The 14,676-nt window shown below is 41.5% G+C and overlaps 1 protein-coding gene across 1 annotated transcript in view; it reads right to left on the bottom strand.

Moving 5' to 3' along the window:
- Positions 1-14,676, bottom strand: part of PRRC2C (proline rich coiled-coil 2C) — a 112,498-nt gene that overhangs the window by 77,529 nt on the left and 20,293 nt on the right. Inside the window, 3 exon segments of the mRNA XM_065409932.1 lie at positions 3,745-3,863; positions 4,948-5,125; positions 6,592-6,759. Coding sequence (XP_065266004.1) covers positions 3,745-3,863; positions 4,948-5,125; positions 6,592-6,706 — 412 coding nt within the window. The 5' untranslated portion in view covers positions 6,707-6,759.

Here is a 14,676-nt window from a genome sequence, read left to right as displayed (position 1 = left end):
GGGGATCTTGAAAGCTCTGGTATAACCAATCCTCACTTTGCCAAGATGTATATATATATATTTTTTAAGCTTTATCATGGGGGTCAGCAGATTGGGGTCTCTGGAAGCCCTGCTATTACTGAGAAGACATTTCCTACTGCTAACAGTGAGTGGCAGGCAGTAGAAGTCACTTCATACAGCTGCTCCTATGAGGCAAAAGCAACTTTTCCAGGATGTCTTACAGTAAGCAGGATTTGGGAGGTGGTGGTGGTAAATGTTTATGCATCTTCAAAATACTGCCTGTGTGACCATAAAGTCTGAATCAAGCGATTCTGTCTGCAAAGTAACAGTTTCCTTAGTGATAAACTTGACAATCAAAGCAAGTGGAGTCAATCTGAAATAACCACTGTCAGCTAGTGAACATTTCAGCTGTTAGAGACTTTAAAGATGGTGTTGAGACAACTACATTTTTCTTTATCTCCTACACAACAAGATCTAAAGATATGCTGCAACTGGTCAGGCATTGCACAAAGCTTCTGAGCTCTAGAAGTCTTTCCTTCTTAGTTAATTTTTCACATTATAAACATAAAACATAGCGAGAGACAAGAATGGAGCTGTGGAGAGGGAATTTAAGGAACACTTATCAACAGACAAGAAAAAAATCCTATTATATCATGAAGGATCAGTCAGCTGAATTTTATTCTCCCCAAGAGACAGCTAGAAATGCACAAGTTCCATCAACCAAGAACAGGCCGGAAATATAAGTTCATAACTTGTATGGCAGGTTCATCTGCAATCTCAAACTGAAGGATATTGGAATCAGTCCAAGACAAAAAGTATAATTTCCCTATTCCCCAAAATATCAACTTCCTGTCCAAACACCATATCGTGGCTAGTTGCATGAGATGAGACAACCATCTGGTTTAGTTCTCAAGACAGCTATAAAATCATTAACTAAATTCAAATAGACATCATCTGTATGCATCTCGATGTCACCAAGCATAGTCTAATTCCTTTGCCACCTCAAAGAAGAAGGTTTTACTGCAGAAGGGTGATGTGTAACCCAGTATGAGTCAGATCTTATCCCACTCACAGGACACTCACGCAAGACAAACTACAGTAACTCCTCGCTTAACGTTGTAGTTATGTTCTTGAAAAATGCGACTTTAAGCGAAACGATGTTAAGTGAATCCACTTTCCCCATAAGAATTAATGTAAATAGGGGGAAGGGGCTATGTTCCAGGGAAATTTTTTTCATCAGACAAAAGACTATCTATATCTATGTGTGTGTTTTAAACAAACGATTTAATACTATACACAGCAATGATGATTATGAAGCTTGGTTGAGGTGGTGAAGTCAGAGGGTGGAAGAGGGTGGGATATTTCCCAGGGAATGCCTTACTGGCTAAATGATGAACTAGCACTCGGCTGAGCCCTCAAGGGTTAACACATTGTTGTTAATGTAGCCTCACACTCTACAAGACAGCACAAAAGGAGGGAGGGGAGACATGAGCATTGCCCTTTAAGTACACTGACCTCACTCTAAGTACATTGCCTTTTTAAGTAGATTAGCAAGTTGAGACAGCCGCTGCTGCCAGAAAGCTTCCTCCTTCCTGAGCCCTGTCGTCCCCGCCTCTATGGAGATGGGGTAAGTGGGGGGCAGGAGCAGGGGGGAGGGGGACACCCTGACATTAGCACCCCTTTCCTCCCCCCTCCCTTGCACAGCAAGCAGGAGGCTCCCGGGAGCAGTTCCAAGGCAGAGGACAGGAGCAGTACATGGCAGTGGGGGGGTGGGGGGTGACAGCTGAACTGCCAGCAATTGATAGCCTGCTGGGCGGCTGCCGCACAGGGAACTTAGGGGAGCAGGGAGTTGATGGAGGGCTGCCGGTCCACCCTGGTTCCAAGCCCCCACCAGCTAGCTCCAGTGGGCTGCTCTTTCTGCAAGCAGTGGACAAAGTAGGTGACTGCTAAACAATGTTATAAGGGAGCATTACACGGGTCACTTGCTGGAAGATTCTCTGCACCTTGAAGTCTTTAAACCATGATTTGAGGACTTCAATGGCTCAGACACAGGTTTGATACAGGAGTGGGTGGGTGAGATTCTGTGGCCTGCACTGTGCAGGAGGTCAGACTAGATGATCATAATGGTCCCTTCTGACCTTAAAGTCTATGATTCTATGAACTTTAAATGAGCATGTTCTCTAATTGATCAACAATGTAACAAAAAAACAACAACGTTAACTGGGACGACTTTAAGTGAGGAGTTACTGTATCAGATCTAGTTTTGGAGTGAGAGATTTCCTATATTCAAGGATGGATGCCATATTAAACTTTAGGAAGGGCAGTGGGATGCCAACAATCTAGAATTGCCAACTTGATCCTAATATTTGCCCCACAATACAGCATCCAAAGACCTTATGTACAAGAATACATTAAAACATGCAAAAACTATGTCTATGCCTACAATAACAGAGGCTCAGAAGTTATTTCCATTGATCTTTCAGAGTAAGTTCACACTATGAGGATGGTTTGGACAAAGACAGATCACCACAATGCTGCAACCAAATCTGTTATTCAGTCAGAAGAGGCTTACAAGCAGATCTCTCAAAATTAAGCCAATAAAAGGGATCATGACTTATTTTCTGTGTTGTAAACAAAATTGCTTCCTGATTCATTGTCTAATAAAAGTGTGTTATTTCTCTGGTCAATTACTGATAGTAAAAGGTCAAACTTTTATCCTAGAATAGTAATGAAAATGCTGAAGAACTTAAGATTCACATTCATGGACATAATCTACCATTTCTTTCATATTGTAAGAAAAAAAACACCACTATTAATTCTTTCCCAGGAAAACTACTTGAGTCAATACTCTTTGGCTTTAAAAATACTGCAAGAGCTATACACAGCAACAAGTGGAAAAAACCATCTTGTAGCAGATATGCTGTTTGAACTGCAGTTACTAAACTTCATGGTTCCAGATTTTTGGTTTATGCTAAACATATACACCAGGGGTCGGCAACGTTTGGCACGCGGCTCGCCAGGGTAAGCACCCTAGCGGGCCGGGCCAGTTTATTTACCTGCTGACGCGGCAGGTTCGGCCGATCGCGGCCCCCACTCGCCGCGGTTCGCCGTCCCGGGCCAATGGGGGCGGCAGGAAGCCGCGGCCAGCACATCCCTCGCCCGCGCCGCTTCCCGCCACCCCCATTGGCCCGGGACGGCGAACCGCGACGAGTGGGGGCCGCGATCGGCCGAACCTGCCGCGTCAGCAGGTAAATAAACTGGCCCAGCCCGCTAGGGTGCTTACCCTGGCGAGCCGCGTGCCAAACATTGCCGACCTGATATACACGATTAGCTTGACCACTGGGTGTTTACTGTTCCCCCTCCCATGCCAGAGAAGAGCTACACACATCCCTGCCACGGGCTGAGAATTTCTTTATTTTCCTTCCTCTCTTAACCCTGCCATATTCAAGGACTTGCACCCCAGCCATCATCTTCCCCAGGAACGCCAGCAAAGGAGGGCTGTAAAATTCCCTGTGAAACCAATCAATAACACTACTGCTAAGTTGGCTTCAGGGATTCACTTGAGTGACAAGGCACTCCCTCACCTTAGAGGCAAGGAAGTTGTCTTCACAACACTCTCAGCCCCTGCTGTCCTAGGGAACAAGAGACAGGACCAAAAGAATATTGAGCCCAGATCTCCCACATAGCAGTGCCAAGCACAAATACTAGACCACTGGGCCAGCCTGGGTTTCCTCCACTTTAAACTTCACTTACCATCGCCTTGCCCACCTTGCTTGGTACTGGCCCATGATTTGGCAACAGGAGCTACTTCTGGAGGAGCAGGAACTACAGGTTTTGGCTGTGTCTGCGGCACTTCTGGTTGTCTGAAATGAAAAGAAACGCACTCATTCTTCACGGATGGAGGAGAGATTTGTTCTCAGGACAGAATGAGCAATTTTGTCAGAAGTATTAACTTATTCTGCTCACTTGTGCCTGTGATAATTATGGCATTGGAAGAACTAGGAACTGAAGTCCTAATCTGCAACACAATTGTACACCCAGTATGAACACAGGTTTACTTATTGTCATGCTATGTCCTAAAATCCTGATATGGATGCAACATTCTGGAAATGAACAGTAATTTACTCTACAAGTCTTCTCTTCTGAGCAAACTGTAAGACATAAAACTGAATTATGTTTACCCAATATTGGCTACTGTTTAGCCATGCATCAAAATACTTAAGATGACACCACTCAAAGGTAAATGTAAGTACTTTATTAGTCACTGCCTCCCATCCCTTTATACTCCCCCCTTTAAGCGATGAGAGAAGTAATACCAGAATAATGAAGATCTATGGTCAGTAAATTAAGTGAGATTTGATATGTAAGAAACAGCTGCCAAGATGAGACTTCAATATTATATTTGCAGTATTTTGGTGCACAGGAAGATAGCAATTAAACTAGATAGGATACAAAATTACATCTAAAATAAAGCAGAATTTTGCTTAATTTTTGTTTTTGTTTTAAAAAGATGACGACTGAAAAGGTGTTGGTTTTAACCTATGAATCCCTAAATGACTTGAGACCTGGTTAACACTTAAAGGAAATACTACTAGAGGAGAGGCAGATAACAGTTGTAATATAGATAAAAACACAGCCATAATAGTTAAATTTGTGAACAGCACTGAAAAAGTTATAGCTCTTCATTTGGAATATATGTAGGCATACTGTCTCCAGTGTAAGAATAATGAAATTCATTTCAACCAGCCTCATGTGGTGAAAGCCTCCCTGCCAACAATTAATATGGCATTATTTCCTCTATGATAATATCCCGACATTTTAGGCTTTTTGTCACACAGCCACCAACTTCCTATTTTTCCTCTGGCCTTCATTAAGGTGTTTGCAGTATGACAGGACTTTCACAAGTTATACTGAATGAAATCAGTAAGTTGTTCTGTTGTCGCTTACTTTTCTTCCTCATGCTGTTCCTGTTTAGAAGCCCATCCTGTGCCATCTTTAGGCACAATGATTACATTAGGATCATTGCCTTTGTTCTCTGCTTTGAGACTAGGGAGGTTAGCAGGGGGAGGCATCCTCCGTGAAATGGCAACTTTTCCAAGACTCTGTAATCCATGGCGTGCAGCAACTGTATGCCAAAAAGAAGAAAACATTAATTTTCACTTTTTTCCTTAAAATTCACAATGTTCATGTAAAGCTACAGATTTAGTAGAAGAAAAAATTGTTTTACCACAATATTTAAAAAAAAAAAAAAAAAGGGGCACTCAAGATTAAAAAGCAAGTCCCTTGAAATCTACATCTCACTGTCAAGCAGGAGTTATAAATTCCTTGCTTAGAAGAGTTCTGAAATAGTTTTCGTAGTTTTGAAGCTAATTTATTCTGATGTCCTCAGGATCAAACTGAAAATAGAGGATATGAGCCCCAAATTTACAGAAATGTTTCAAAACTAAAAAAACCCTTTAGATATGGCAAAGATCCTTTTGCAGGACTTCAGAAAGAACATGTAGATGGGTTTCCCACCACAGCGTGGAATGAAAATGATATCACTTTAAGAGAAATTGCAACTGACCAAAACAATGAAAGTGACCGTATACTATTCAAAGGCACAAATAAACTGAAAAAAATTCTCTAACATCTTCCAAATTATAGTAATCTCAGAGGTTACTTGGAACAGATTAACTGCAATATTATTAGATACAATTTTCAAAGTTAACTATGTCCATTTAAACATACTTAAAAGAGGGTCTTCAAAGATAGAATGGTAACTTAAAAATATAACTAACAGTCAACATTCCTTCTAACATTTGCCTGGTTCAATTCAGACCTAAAATTCAAGGCTCTCAGGGAATTTGAGTGTCATATTAGGGAAACAATATGATTAACCTTACTTTTAATGAAAGAGTAACTACATTGGTTTAATCTGGCATATTGCAGACAGACACTCCACAAGCTCTCTGTAGCTCTGTCAGAGGACCTGAAATGGAAGGTACCCATTCCTTGTCTCACTAGTTAAAAAAGCGAAACAGAACTTTTTCCACCAATGGGGATTAAGAACCAATTAAACAAAATCCAGCAAAAAACAGGAGATCAAAGATCTCTGCTTTAGGAACTAAATCAACTAAGTCCAATTCAACAAAAAAGTTTGTTTGCGTTGTATGGGGAGATTAGCAATACCCTGAAGCAGAAGGCTCACAATACAGCCACAAAGGTGAATATGCTATTATCATACCATTGTTTTCCTCTTAGCTGTCTCCATTTTATTACATTGCTACAAAGACTGCAAGTAGACAACAGTAAAATGCAACCATATTTTTATAAAGTATTATTTATACCTTAAGACTACAACTCCACTTACTATAGGAATGGAAGGAGTGCTCTGACCCCCGAAATTGAAGAACTATGTTACAAGTAACCATAAGTAATATTAAAACTAAAGTCTTTGCTACCATGCTTTCCATCTAGCAGCTTTCTATAACATACAATTTGACATCTTGTTGCATTTACATCACATACTCCACATGACCAATCTCAAATATAACTGTACTTACTAGCAGAGTTACAGAACATAAAAATAAGTCAACTCAATTTACTCACCTGTGGTTTTCTGTGTTTCCAATGACTTTCCCTTGTAAGTATTAAATAGACTGAGTGTTGCATACTTTGTTTTTCCATCCTTTGCTTTTGTGCTCTGGCTTGACTTTTCCGACATTTCGATGGAAACTCATCGAGTCTGGTACCTCCTGCTCACCCCTCAAAACCAATCTTAGTATAAAAGAAAGGAAGAGTCAATTTCAAATCAAATCCTATATTACATTTTTAAATAAAAAGTTCATAAATACTCAAGTTAATTGAGAACATATTCTTAGTGCATTGGAAGTTAGCGATATTTCACCTAGAACACTCTGGGTACTGTCATTTTAGAAGGCATTAAATTCATAAACTCAGCAATTTTTGTAATACTAAAGCAACTATTTTAAAGGATTTCAGATTTAGCAATTTGAACTTTTTAATTACCTAAGTTATAAAGGGGCAACTTCTGGTCAATACAAAATCCTATGGAAAATGTAAGTCAAAAGTGATAAAGTGATGCACTGGTTATTCCTGCTGAGTTGGATTCTCTGCTCTCAGTATTTTTGCCCAATACCAGATAATGGAAGGAGAGCTGCTCCTGGTACTTCTGCCCAAACACAGAGGATGGAAAGAGAGTGCTTTTTTGGAACATGAAACCTATTCCAACCGGCATGTTTATTGAACAAACACATCCTCCCCACACGCTGCCTCCACAGAGAACAGGGTGTTTTTTTGTTTGTTTGTTTGAATTTGGGCATGCACACCTTTGGAAAGAATTATTTTCCACTGGAAGAGGAGTTTCTCAGGAATTCTGAATGGACTGCACTGCTTATAAAAAGGGCAAATGCCCCCAAAACATTTCTACAGAGTTTCACCCCTCACCAGCCATGTTCAGTGACTTCACCCACTCCAGCAGTCAGTAGTGTTGCTACCGCCAACTTTGCTGTGCAATACATTGGAAATATTTGGAGGTTCAGAAAAACAGCTCCAGCTCCTGATACCCAGCTTCCTCCCAGTTAGGATCCATCATGGAGACAACAACAAACCAGTTTCTGAACCAACCAGTCTGTTCCCTATCAAAACCTGGGTCATAACTGAACTTGCTTGCAGGCTTTGTATTAAGGGAAGGAAAACTCCTTCAGTGGAGCTCCACATAGGGAAACATAACTATTTCATTTTGTCCCAAAGGCTTCAGGAAAAGCATTAGTACACGAATACCAATTTTTCCCTGCTCCTGTACCTCCTCCCTCGCAGAGGTCAGTAATTCTTGTCAAAGTACGTTTGTTCTATGCTGGATGCACAGCTCACTGGCTACAATCCTGTCAGCAGAGGGAGGGAGAAGCTTGCTGTGGATGCGTTTGTGTATGGACCAAGACTCTATGGTTCTCAAAGCCACGGGTACCTCCAAAAATGTACACATCCTTCAGATCAAAGCAACTTAAGTGGGCAAGGCTAATCAGCAAGCTTTATCTTCACTCTTAATAGCCCTAAACAAGGTTGTTTTCAGGGGGCAGGAACTTAGATGGTATGTGGAACCACAGAAGTAGTTACGGTAGCTAGCTGTCTCTCCTATGCTCAGGAGAAGTTCTTCACATCAGGGTCCTTTCTCACTTAAAATTTTTCTCAACCTCTGCCCCCCAAGTCACCAACACCCACCTTCCTCCCAGAAAGGAAAAGAAAAGGAGATAAGAAGAGAGATGGCAGTATCCCCAGCTCAGTCTTGAAATGCTGAATTGGAGTGATTTACGCCCATAACACAACAAGCAGCTACTATTTCACTGGTCCCCTTCTACGAGCTTCTATGGTGGCCTACTAGCTTAGTCTGTCTTCTTTTTGCCACATGATGGGTTTGAGCTACAAGTGCTGTGGTCTAGGAGTTCATACCAGTTATGCTATTCCTTCTTCAGGGCTATCTGACAGTAAAGATCAGGACTGATAACTAAAAGTGTTATCCCAAATACGACATACCGTGAAGATCTTACAACAGGGCCACTGGTGTTTAGTGTGTTTTAATGTAGAATGCGCCCCTAAGCGGCAGTGTTCCTGCTAAATGTGGTTGCCTGTGTTCCACACCAGCGAGCGTACAATTAAGTGAAACACTTTTATACAGATAATTTCATCTTAGTGAAACTGGAAATATGGCATGTGCATGACCAAGCTGTGATGTAAGAGATGCTGTTATCCAACCTATCCATTTTTCAACACTCAGGGAAAGTTTAATTTATATTTGCATGCTAATTAACACGCCCTTGCTCAATGTTCAGTAACCTACGTCCTCCCCCTACAACAGAGGTGGGCAAACTACGGCCCGCGGGCCCATTCTCCCTGTCCCCTGAGTTCCTGGCTGGGGAGGCTAGCCCCCAGCCCTTCCCCTGCTGTTCCCCCTCCCCCGCAGCCTCAGCTTACTGCGCCACCGGCGCAATGCTCTGAGCGATGGAGCGGTAAGCTCCTGGGGCAGCGCAGCTGCAGAGCCTGACCTGAACCAGTGCTCTGTGCTGCACGGTGCATGTCATGGTGCAGCTGCGCCGCCAGCCACCGGTGCTCCAGGCAGCAGGGAACGGGGTAGGGGGGTTGGATAGAGGGCAGAGGAGTTCGGGGGGTGGTCAGGGGCCGGGGCGGTCAGAGGGCAGGGAGGTTGAATGGGGGCAAGGGTTCCAAGGGCGGTCAGGGAGAAGGGGTGTTTGGATGGGGCAGGGGTCCCGGGGGGCAGTCAGGAATGAGAGGAGGGGTTGGATGGGCGTCTGGGGGCAGTCAGGGGTGGGGATTCCGGGGGCAGTCAGGGGACAGGGAGATGGGGTGGTTGGATGGGGCAGGGGTCCCGGGAGGGCAGTCAGGAAGGTGAGGGGGTGTTGGATGGGGAAGTGGGGGCAGTTAGGGGCGGGGGCGGTCAAGAGAAGGGGTGGTTGGATGGGGCAGGGGTCTCGGGGGGGGAGGCAGTCAGGAAGGAGAGGGGGGTTGGATGGGGCAGCAGGGGGGCAGTTAGGGGCAGGAGGTCCGGGGGTGGTCAGGGGACAGGGAAGGGGAATGGGGCAGGAGTCCGGGGGCGGTCAGGGGACGGGGGGGTTGGATGGGGCAGGAGTCTCGGGGAGCAGTCAGGGGCGAGAAGCGGGAGGGTCGGATAGGGGGAGGGGCCGGGCCACGCCTGCCACATCTAACCGGCCCTCCATACAATTTCTGAAACCTGAAGCGGCCCTCAGGCCAAAAAGTTTGCCCACCCCGCCCTACACCCAGCTGCCACAACTTGTATAAATAACAAATTTAACTCTTGAAATAGCCTTTTACCAGAAATTAAAAAGCAGGTAAAAGCCTATTGCACAGATCATAGGCCCTCAGAGGTTACCCGGCCCTTACCTTCGTATCCTCTTCCAAAATGCCACAGGCAATGTTAGCAGTATCACTTTTTTCTATCCACTTCTAACCTTTTCCAGAGTATGTTCTCTCTTTTCCTCCTATGTATATTATCTGTTTTATACAGCATTTTCTGCTCACCTTGCCCTGATGGCTCCTTCTGGGTTCTTCCCATGCTCACCAGAAGGCTACATGTTGCTCAGAGTGGTTGCAGACACCACTTCACAGCTGAGCCAACTAAGTGAAGCCTGGCACAATCTGATGGATGATCCTACAGCCATGTAAATGGTAGCTATTCTTGCAGAAAAGGAAGCAACATTTCAAAAGCTTAAGAATCATCTCTACTCTCAAGGCCAATAGAACAGTAGCACTACTGGAAGGCATCTCCTGCAAGCCTTTACAGACTTGTGGTTAGGAAGCTGCCACACCAGGTTCCCAAATCAATCTCCCAGAAGGAGCCATCAGGGCAAGGTGAGCAGAAAATGCTGTACAGTTATGCACTTAACCCTAGCAATAATGTACTGTGCTCAATGTACTCAAGTACTCATCTATCCTAATAGTCTAATTAAAAACTAATTTCCTCTTTACCAAGATTCACACTGCTCTTCGTTGAGAGCTATTTCCAAGCCAAAGTTCAACTTTCAAACCACCATTTTAGCTGCAGCACTGCTCAAAAATGAGGATTTTTTTAAAATTATACTTTGTATAATCAAACAAGCAGACAAAAAGGGGGAGTGAGAGGATGAGGTAATGAAATTAACAGAGTTTAGCAGAAAAATAAGTCTCACATCACCAATTGCCTAACCAATACCAGAAGTAACTTGTAGGCATCATAGCAGAGAACGGATTTAAAATAATGCAAAGTTTTTGCTCAAACTCTCCAAAAACTTTTCCCTTTGGGCAGAAACCACAGATGGAAAACTTTAATCTATAAAGTGAAAGTTACAGAAAGTTATGGTTTAGTGAAAACAGGGAATTGCAACAGCAACAGTTAGGCAACTTTAACAGCAATTCTTGCTAGAATGACCATTAAAGCTTTATGGGAATGCATAAAAACTCTGTATTTAAGTTGTCTTTATACTGATTTTGTTAACGTGCCATAGATGATTGTTCTATGCTGCCTTATGTTTATTTTTACATTATGTATTTTGCCATGGTTGGTTATATTTAAGTTCAACTAAAAACTGCATGAAGATGATGATTAAACTGATTCCTCAGTAAACTGGTCCCTGGGAAACTTTTTGAATTAGGTCGGTCAATACATTTTCATATTTAACTTAGTATAGGCATACAACTGAGTGCCAAAGAATATGGACTTCTAAGATAAAAATTTTGACCAGGCCCTAAACCCACACAACCTCTGCTCTTATTTATGCATGCAATCATGCTCCATAGTGCCATACACTGGATGTATTAAGTACATATAAACATATGCTCAGCTGAGGTTTTTAGATTCATTCGGCACACCAACTTCTTCAAAGTTAGTCCTTGCTAACATTTGTACTTTTAATCAATTAAAAAACTAGCCTGCTTAATATCTGATCTCCATTAGTTAACTTTTAATATTTACTATCAAATGTGCATCCATTAAGAGAAAACTATGCCAATCTGTTATTAGACATCTGAATCACAATATCAAACAAATCAGTTAATTAAAGGATATGTGATGGCTGCATGCCCTCAGGAAAGCAGAAGCATGCAATTTTAATTCTCTAATCACTCACTAAAATTAAATAATTAACCTGTTAGGAAGGAAAGGGATGTGCTACAGTAAATGAAGTAATAGCAACTGGCAGGGTTCACTGCATCCAAAAAAGAAGTTTAATATGGTCAATGAACCATTTCGGGTCACTATAGTTACCATTTGCACAATTACATAAGGCATTATGCTCCTTAACTTTTGGAGCAAAGATAGTACTTTCAGCCACTTAAACTTAATACTGTCAACAAATAAGTTATGACATAAAAGTTAACTGTCATAATAAGACTTATACAAATAAATTTTCATCAGTTAAGCCTACAGAAGTTACTGTACTTTATACTATACTATTTTTCAGATTACAATAAGAAGTTTTCTGTCACTTATTTAGGTCCAGAGTTAAAGCACAGGGTATTATGATATGTATATCTCCTGTACTCTGAGATCCTTCTAGTATGTAAAAGCACACCATATCAAGGCCCCATTATATTCCATTATTTTGTGGCCATAGATTATTGCAGAATGGTGGTCCAGAAAATAAGCTCATTTAAATGAAATTTCTCTCCCCCAAATGGGAAGGAAACCTTCCAAACATGAATACACTAGAGAACAATTTAACTATTAGAAAATATTTTAAATTTTGCACTTTGCAAGATTAAGACTAACTGCAGACTAATCAAGGAAGAACTTGCAGCACATGCAAAGGGTTGTCTTCTCTTTATAGAAAACCACAAAAGGTGAATCCCATATAAAGAAGCTCCTTCAACTATTAGGAGGATGTGAATGCCTCTAGCAAGTCCCTTTTCTTGAAAGTGGCCTATGTAGAGGAGTTTATCTGAATGTAATATCTCTTAAGGATAGTCTATCCCCTACATTTTGTAGTTTAGTTACTTCCTCTATATTTTCTCTCACATTTCTCCCACAGAATGGTGGTTTTTATTTATTTATATATATATTATATATATACACACACACACACACACACACACACACTTCTCATCACCTCATATTAAAGTGTCCAGTAAGATTTCTACGTTCTAGTAGTCCAGAGATAGAGCATACACATGCTAAAGACAGAAATGAAAGGGGGAGATGAGAAATGTTTGCAGCAATGCGAAGGTAAGATGTCAACTCCCCCCCCCAACAGCTTATGATAAAGAGGAGGATGCTGGAATGAGACTCCTATCATGGTGCTATCCCTGAGGCATGCTCAGGGGCTCCATATCTTATGATCCTTCAACTAGTAGCTTTCTGATCAATCTGAAGCACAATCTGCTGCAAATCCCTGACTACTAAAAAAAGCCTCAGTTTCCTACCACTGGAGTCCTCCTGGTTGGTGCAAGCATCAACTGGGGCATCTGTTACTCTATCCCTACATATTTTATATATTGTTAATTTTTTTTAACCTCGAAAAATAGAAGTTATACTTCAAAGAACTGCATAACACATCAGGCACCTTCTCTGCAACATCAGTCAGGACTATCTAATTTGACAACATTTTGGCAAAGTGGTTTTATCTGATGTACAAATATACAATACTCTACAATAGTTAACTAATCATATGCTGTACTTACATCATGATTTCTTCTCAGGATCTCTCAAAGTTTTACAAATATTAGCTAGATAATCACCAGAATAATTGATAGAAGATAGGCAAATATCCTCATATTATAGAGTGGAAAAGAAGTGCCAAAGGTCACACAGTAAACCAATGCCACGGCTTGGCAAAGAAGGATGGTCCGTAGTGGACAGACTCAGAACTGGACTCAATTCCCAGCTCTGCCAAAGACTTCCTGTGCAATCATAGGCAACTCACAATTCCTCATCTTAAAGAGGGCCTCATGATATTTACCACGTTATGAAAATAAACTCATTAATGTCTGTGAGGCACACATATACCACAGTAATGGAAGCCATATAAGTATCTAGGTAAATTGCACGGAAGTCAGTATTCCTGGGTTCCTTTCTATATTCTTTTCTAACCACTTCCTCTAGAAAGCGTAATCTTTCCCCTCTTAGAAGTAGGGTATTAATATCAGTTTGACAGTCATGTCAAGCTACAGTGCCAACATTGCCAAAACACACCCTCATTAATGGATACCCTGAAAAATAAGTCTCAGGTAAATCTTCAAACTACTGAGGAAGAGTGAAGACTTAATTGGTGTCTTTTTGCTACCCGGGTGATTAAATGTAATGGTCTGTGTTCCTCCAAACCCATTACTACTGGCTTTAGGAGAATGGTCCTGCTACTTTATTAAATTGTCTCACATGCAGAACAGGCCAGATGAAGAATAAGGTGTTAAAAGCTGCAACAAGAATGGAAAATTTTCACTGTAACTGTAAATCTGGCATATTTCCAGATTCTACATCTTTAACCAAGCAGAGAAGTTGCTTCACAACTGCAAAACATCACTATGATCTATGGTTAGAATGAACCTCACTATATCCTGAAAAGTATGTGAAATTTGGTAAAAAATTGAATTTGTGGGTCATCTGAAAAACGGACTGTTTACTCTAACATAGCAACAGATCAAGACTTATAAGTGGATTCTGGGGACTTGGAACCAGAAGTGACTTCCCTATTTTATTTATTTATTTATTTATTTTTGACAGTCCAACTTTTACTTTAAGCATTCCTGATTTATGGCCCATTTATAACACACTATCTTTAATAAATACTCTCAGATTCCCAATATGTTATTAGGATTTTAATGTTTTATCAAAAGTGACAGAGTGTCCTGTGGCACCTTATAGACTAACAGACGTATTGGAGCATAAGCTTTCGTGGGTGAATGAATACCCACTTCATCATATTCATCTGACGAAGTGGGTATTCACCCACGAAAGCTTATGCTCCAATACATCTGTTAGTCTATAAGATGTCACAAGACTCTGTCGCTTTTTACAGATCCAGACTGACACGGCTACCCTTCTGATACTTGACACAATGTTTTATCAGTAAGCGCTAAACAGCTTTTAGATATTAACCCCATATCACAAACTTAAATATTTTAATGTGATAGACTAAAAGTTTCAATGGTAAGCAAAAACTGAATGCAGTG

Source organism: Emys orbicularis, chromosome 8 (assembly GCF_028017835.1).
Source record: "Emys orbicularis isolate rEmyOrb1 chromosome 8, rEmyOrb1.hap1, whole genome shotgun sequence".
NCBI lineage: Eukaryota > Metazoa > Chordata > Testudines > Emydidae > Emys > Emys orbicularis.
The sequence above is the reverse complement of the archived record's forward strand: the minus strand, read 5'-3'. Positions and strand labels throughout refer to the sequence as shown.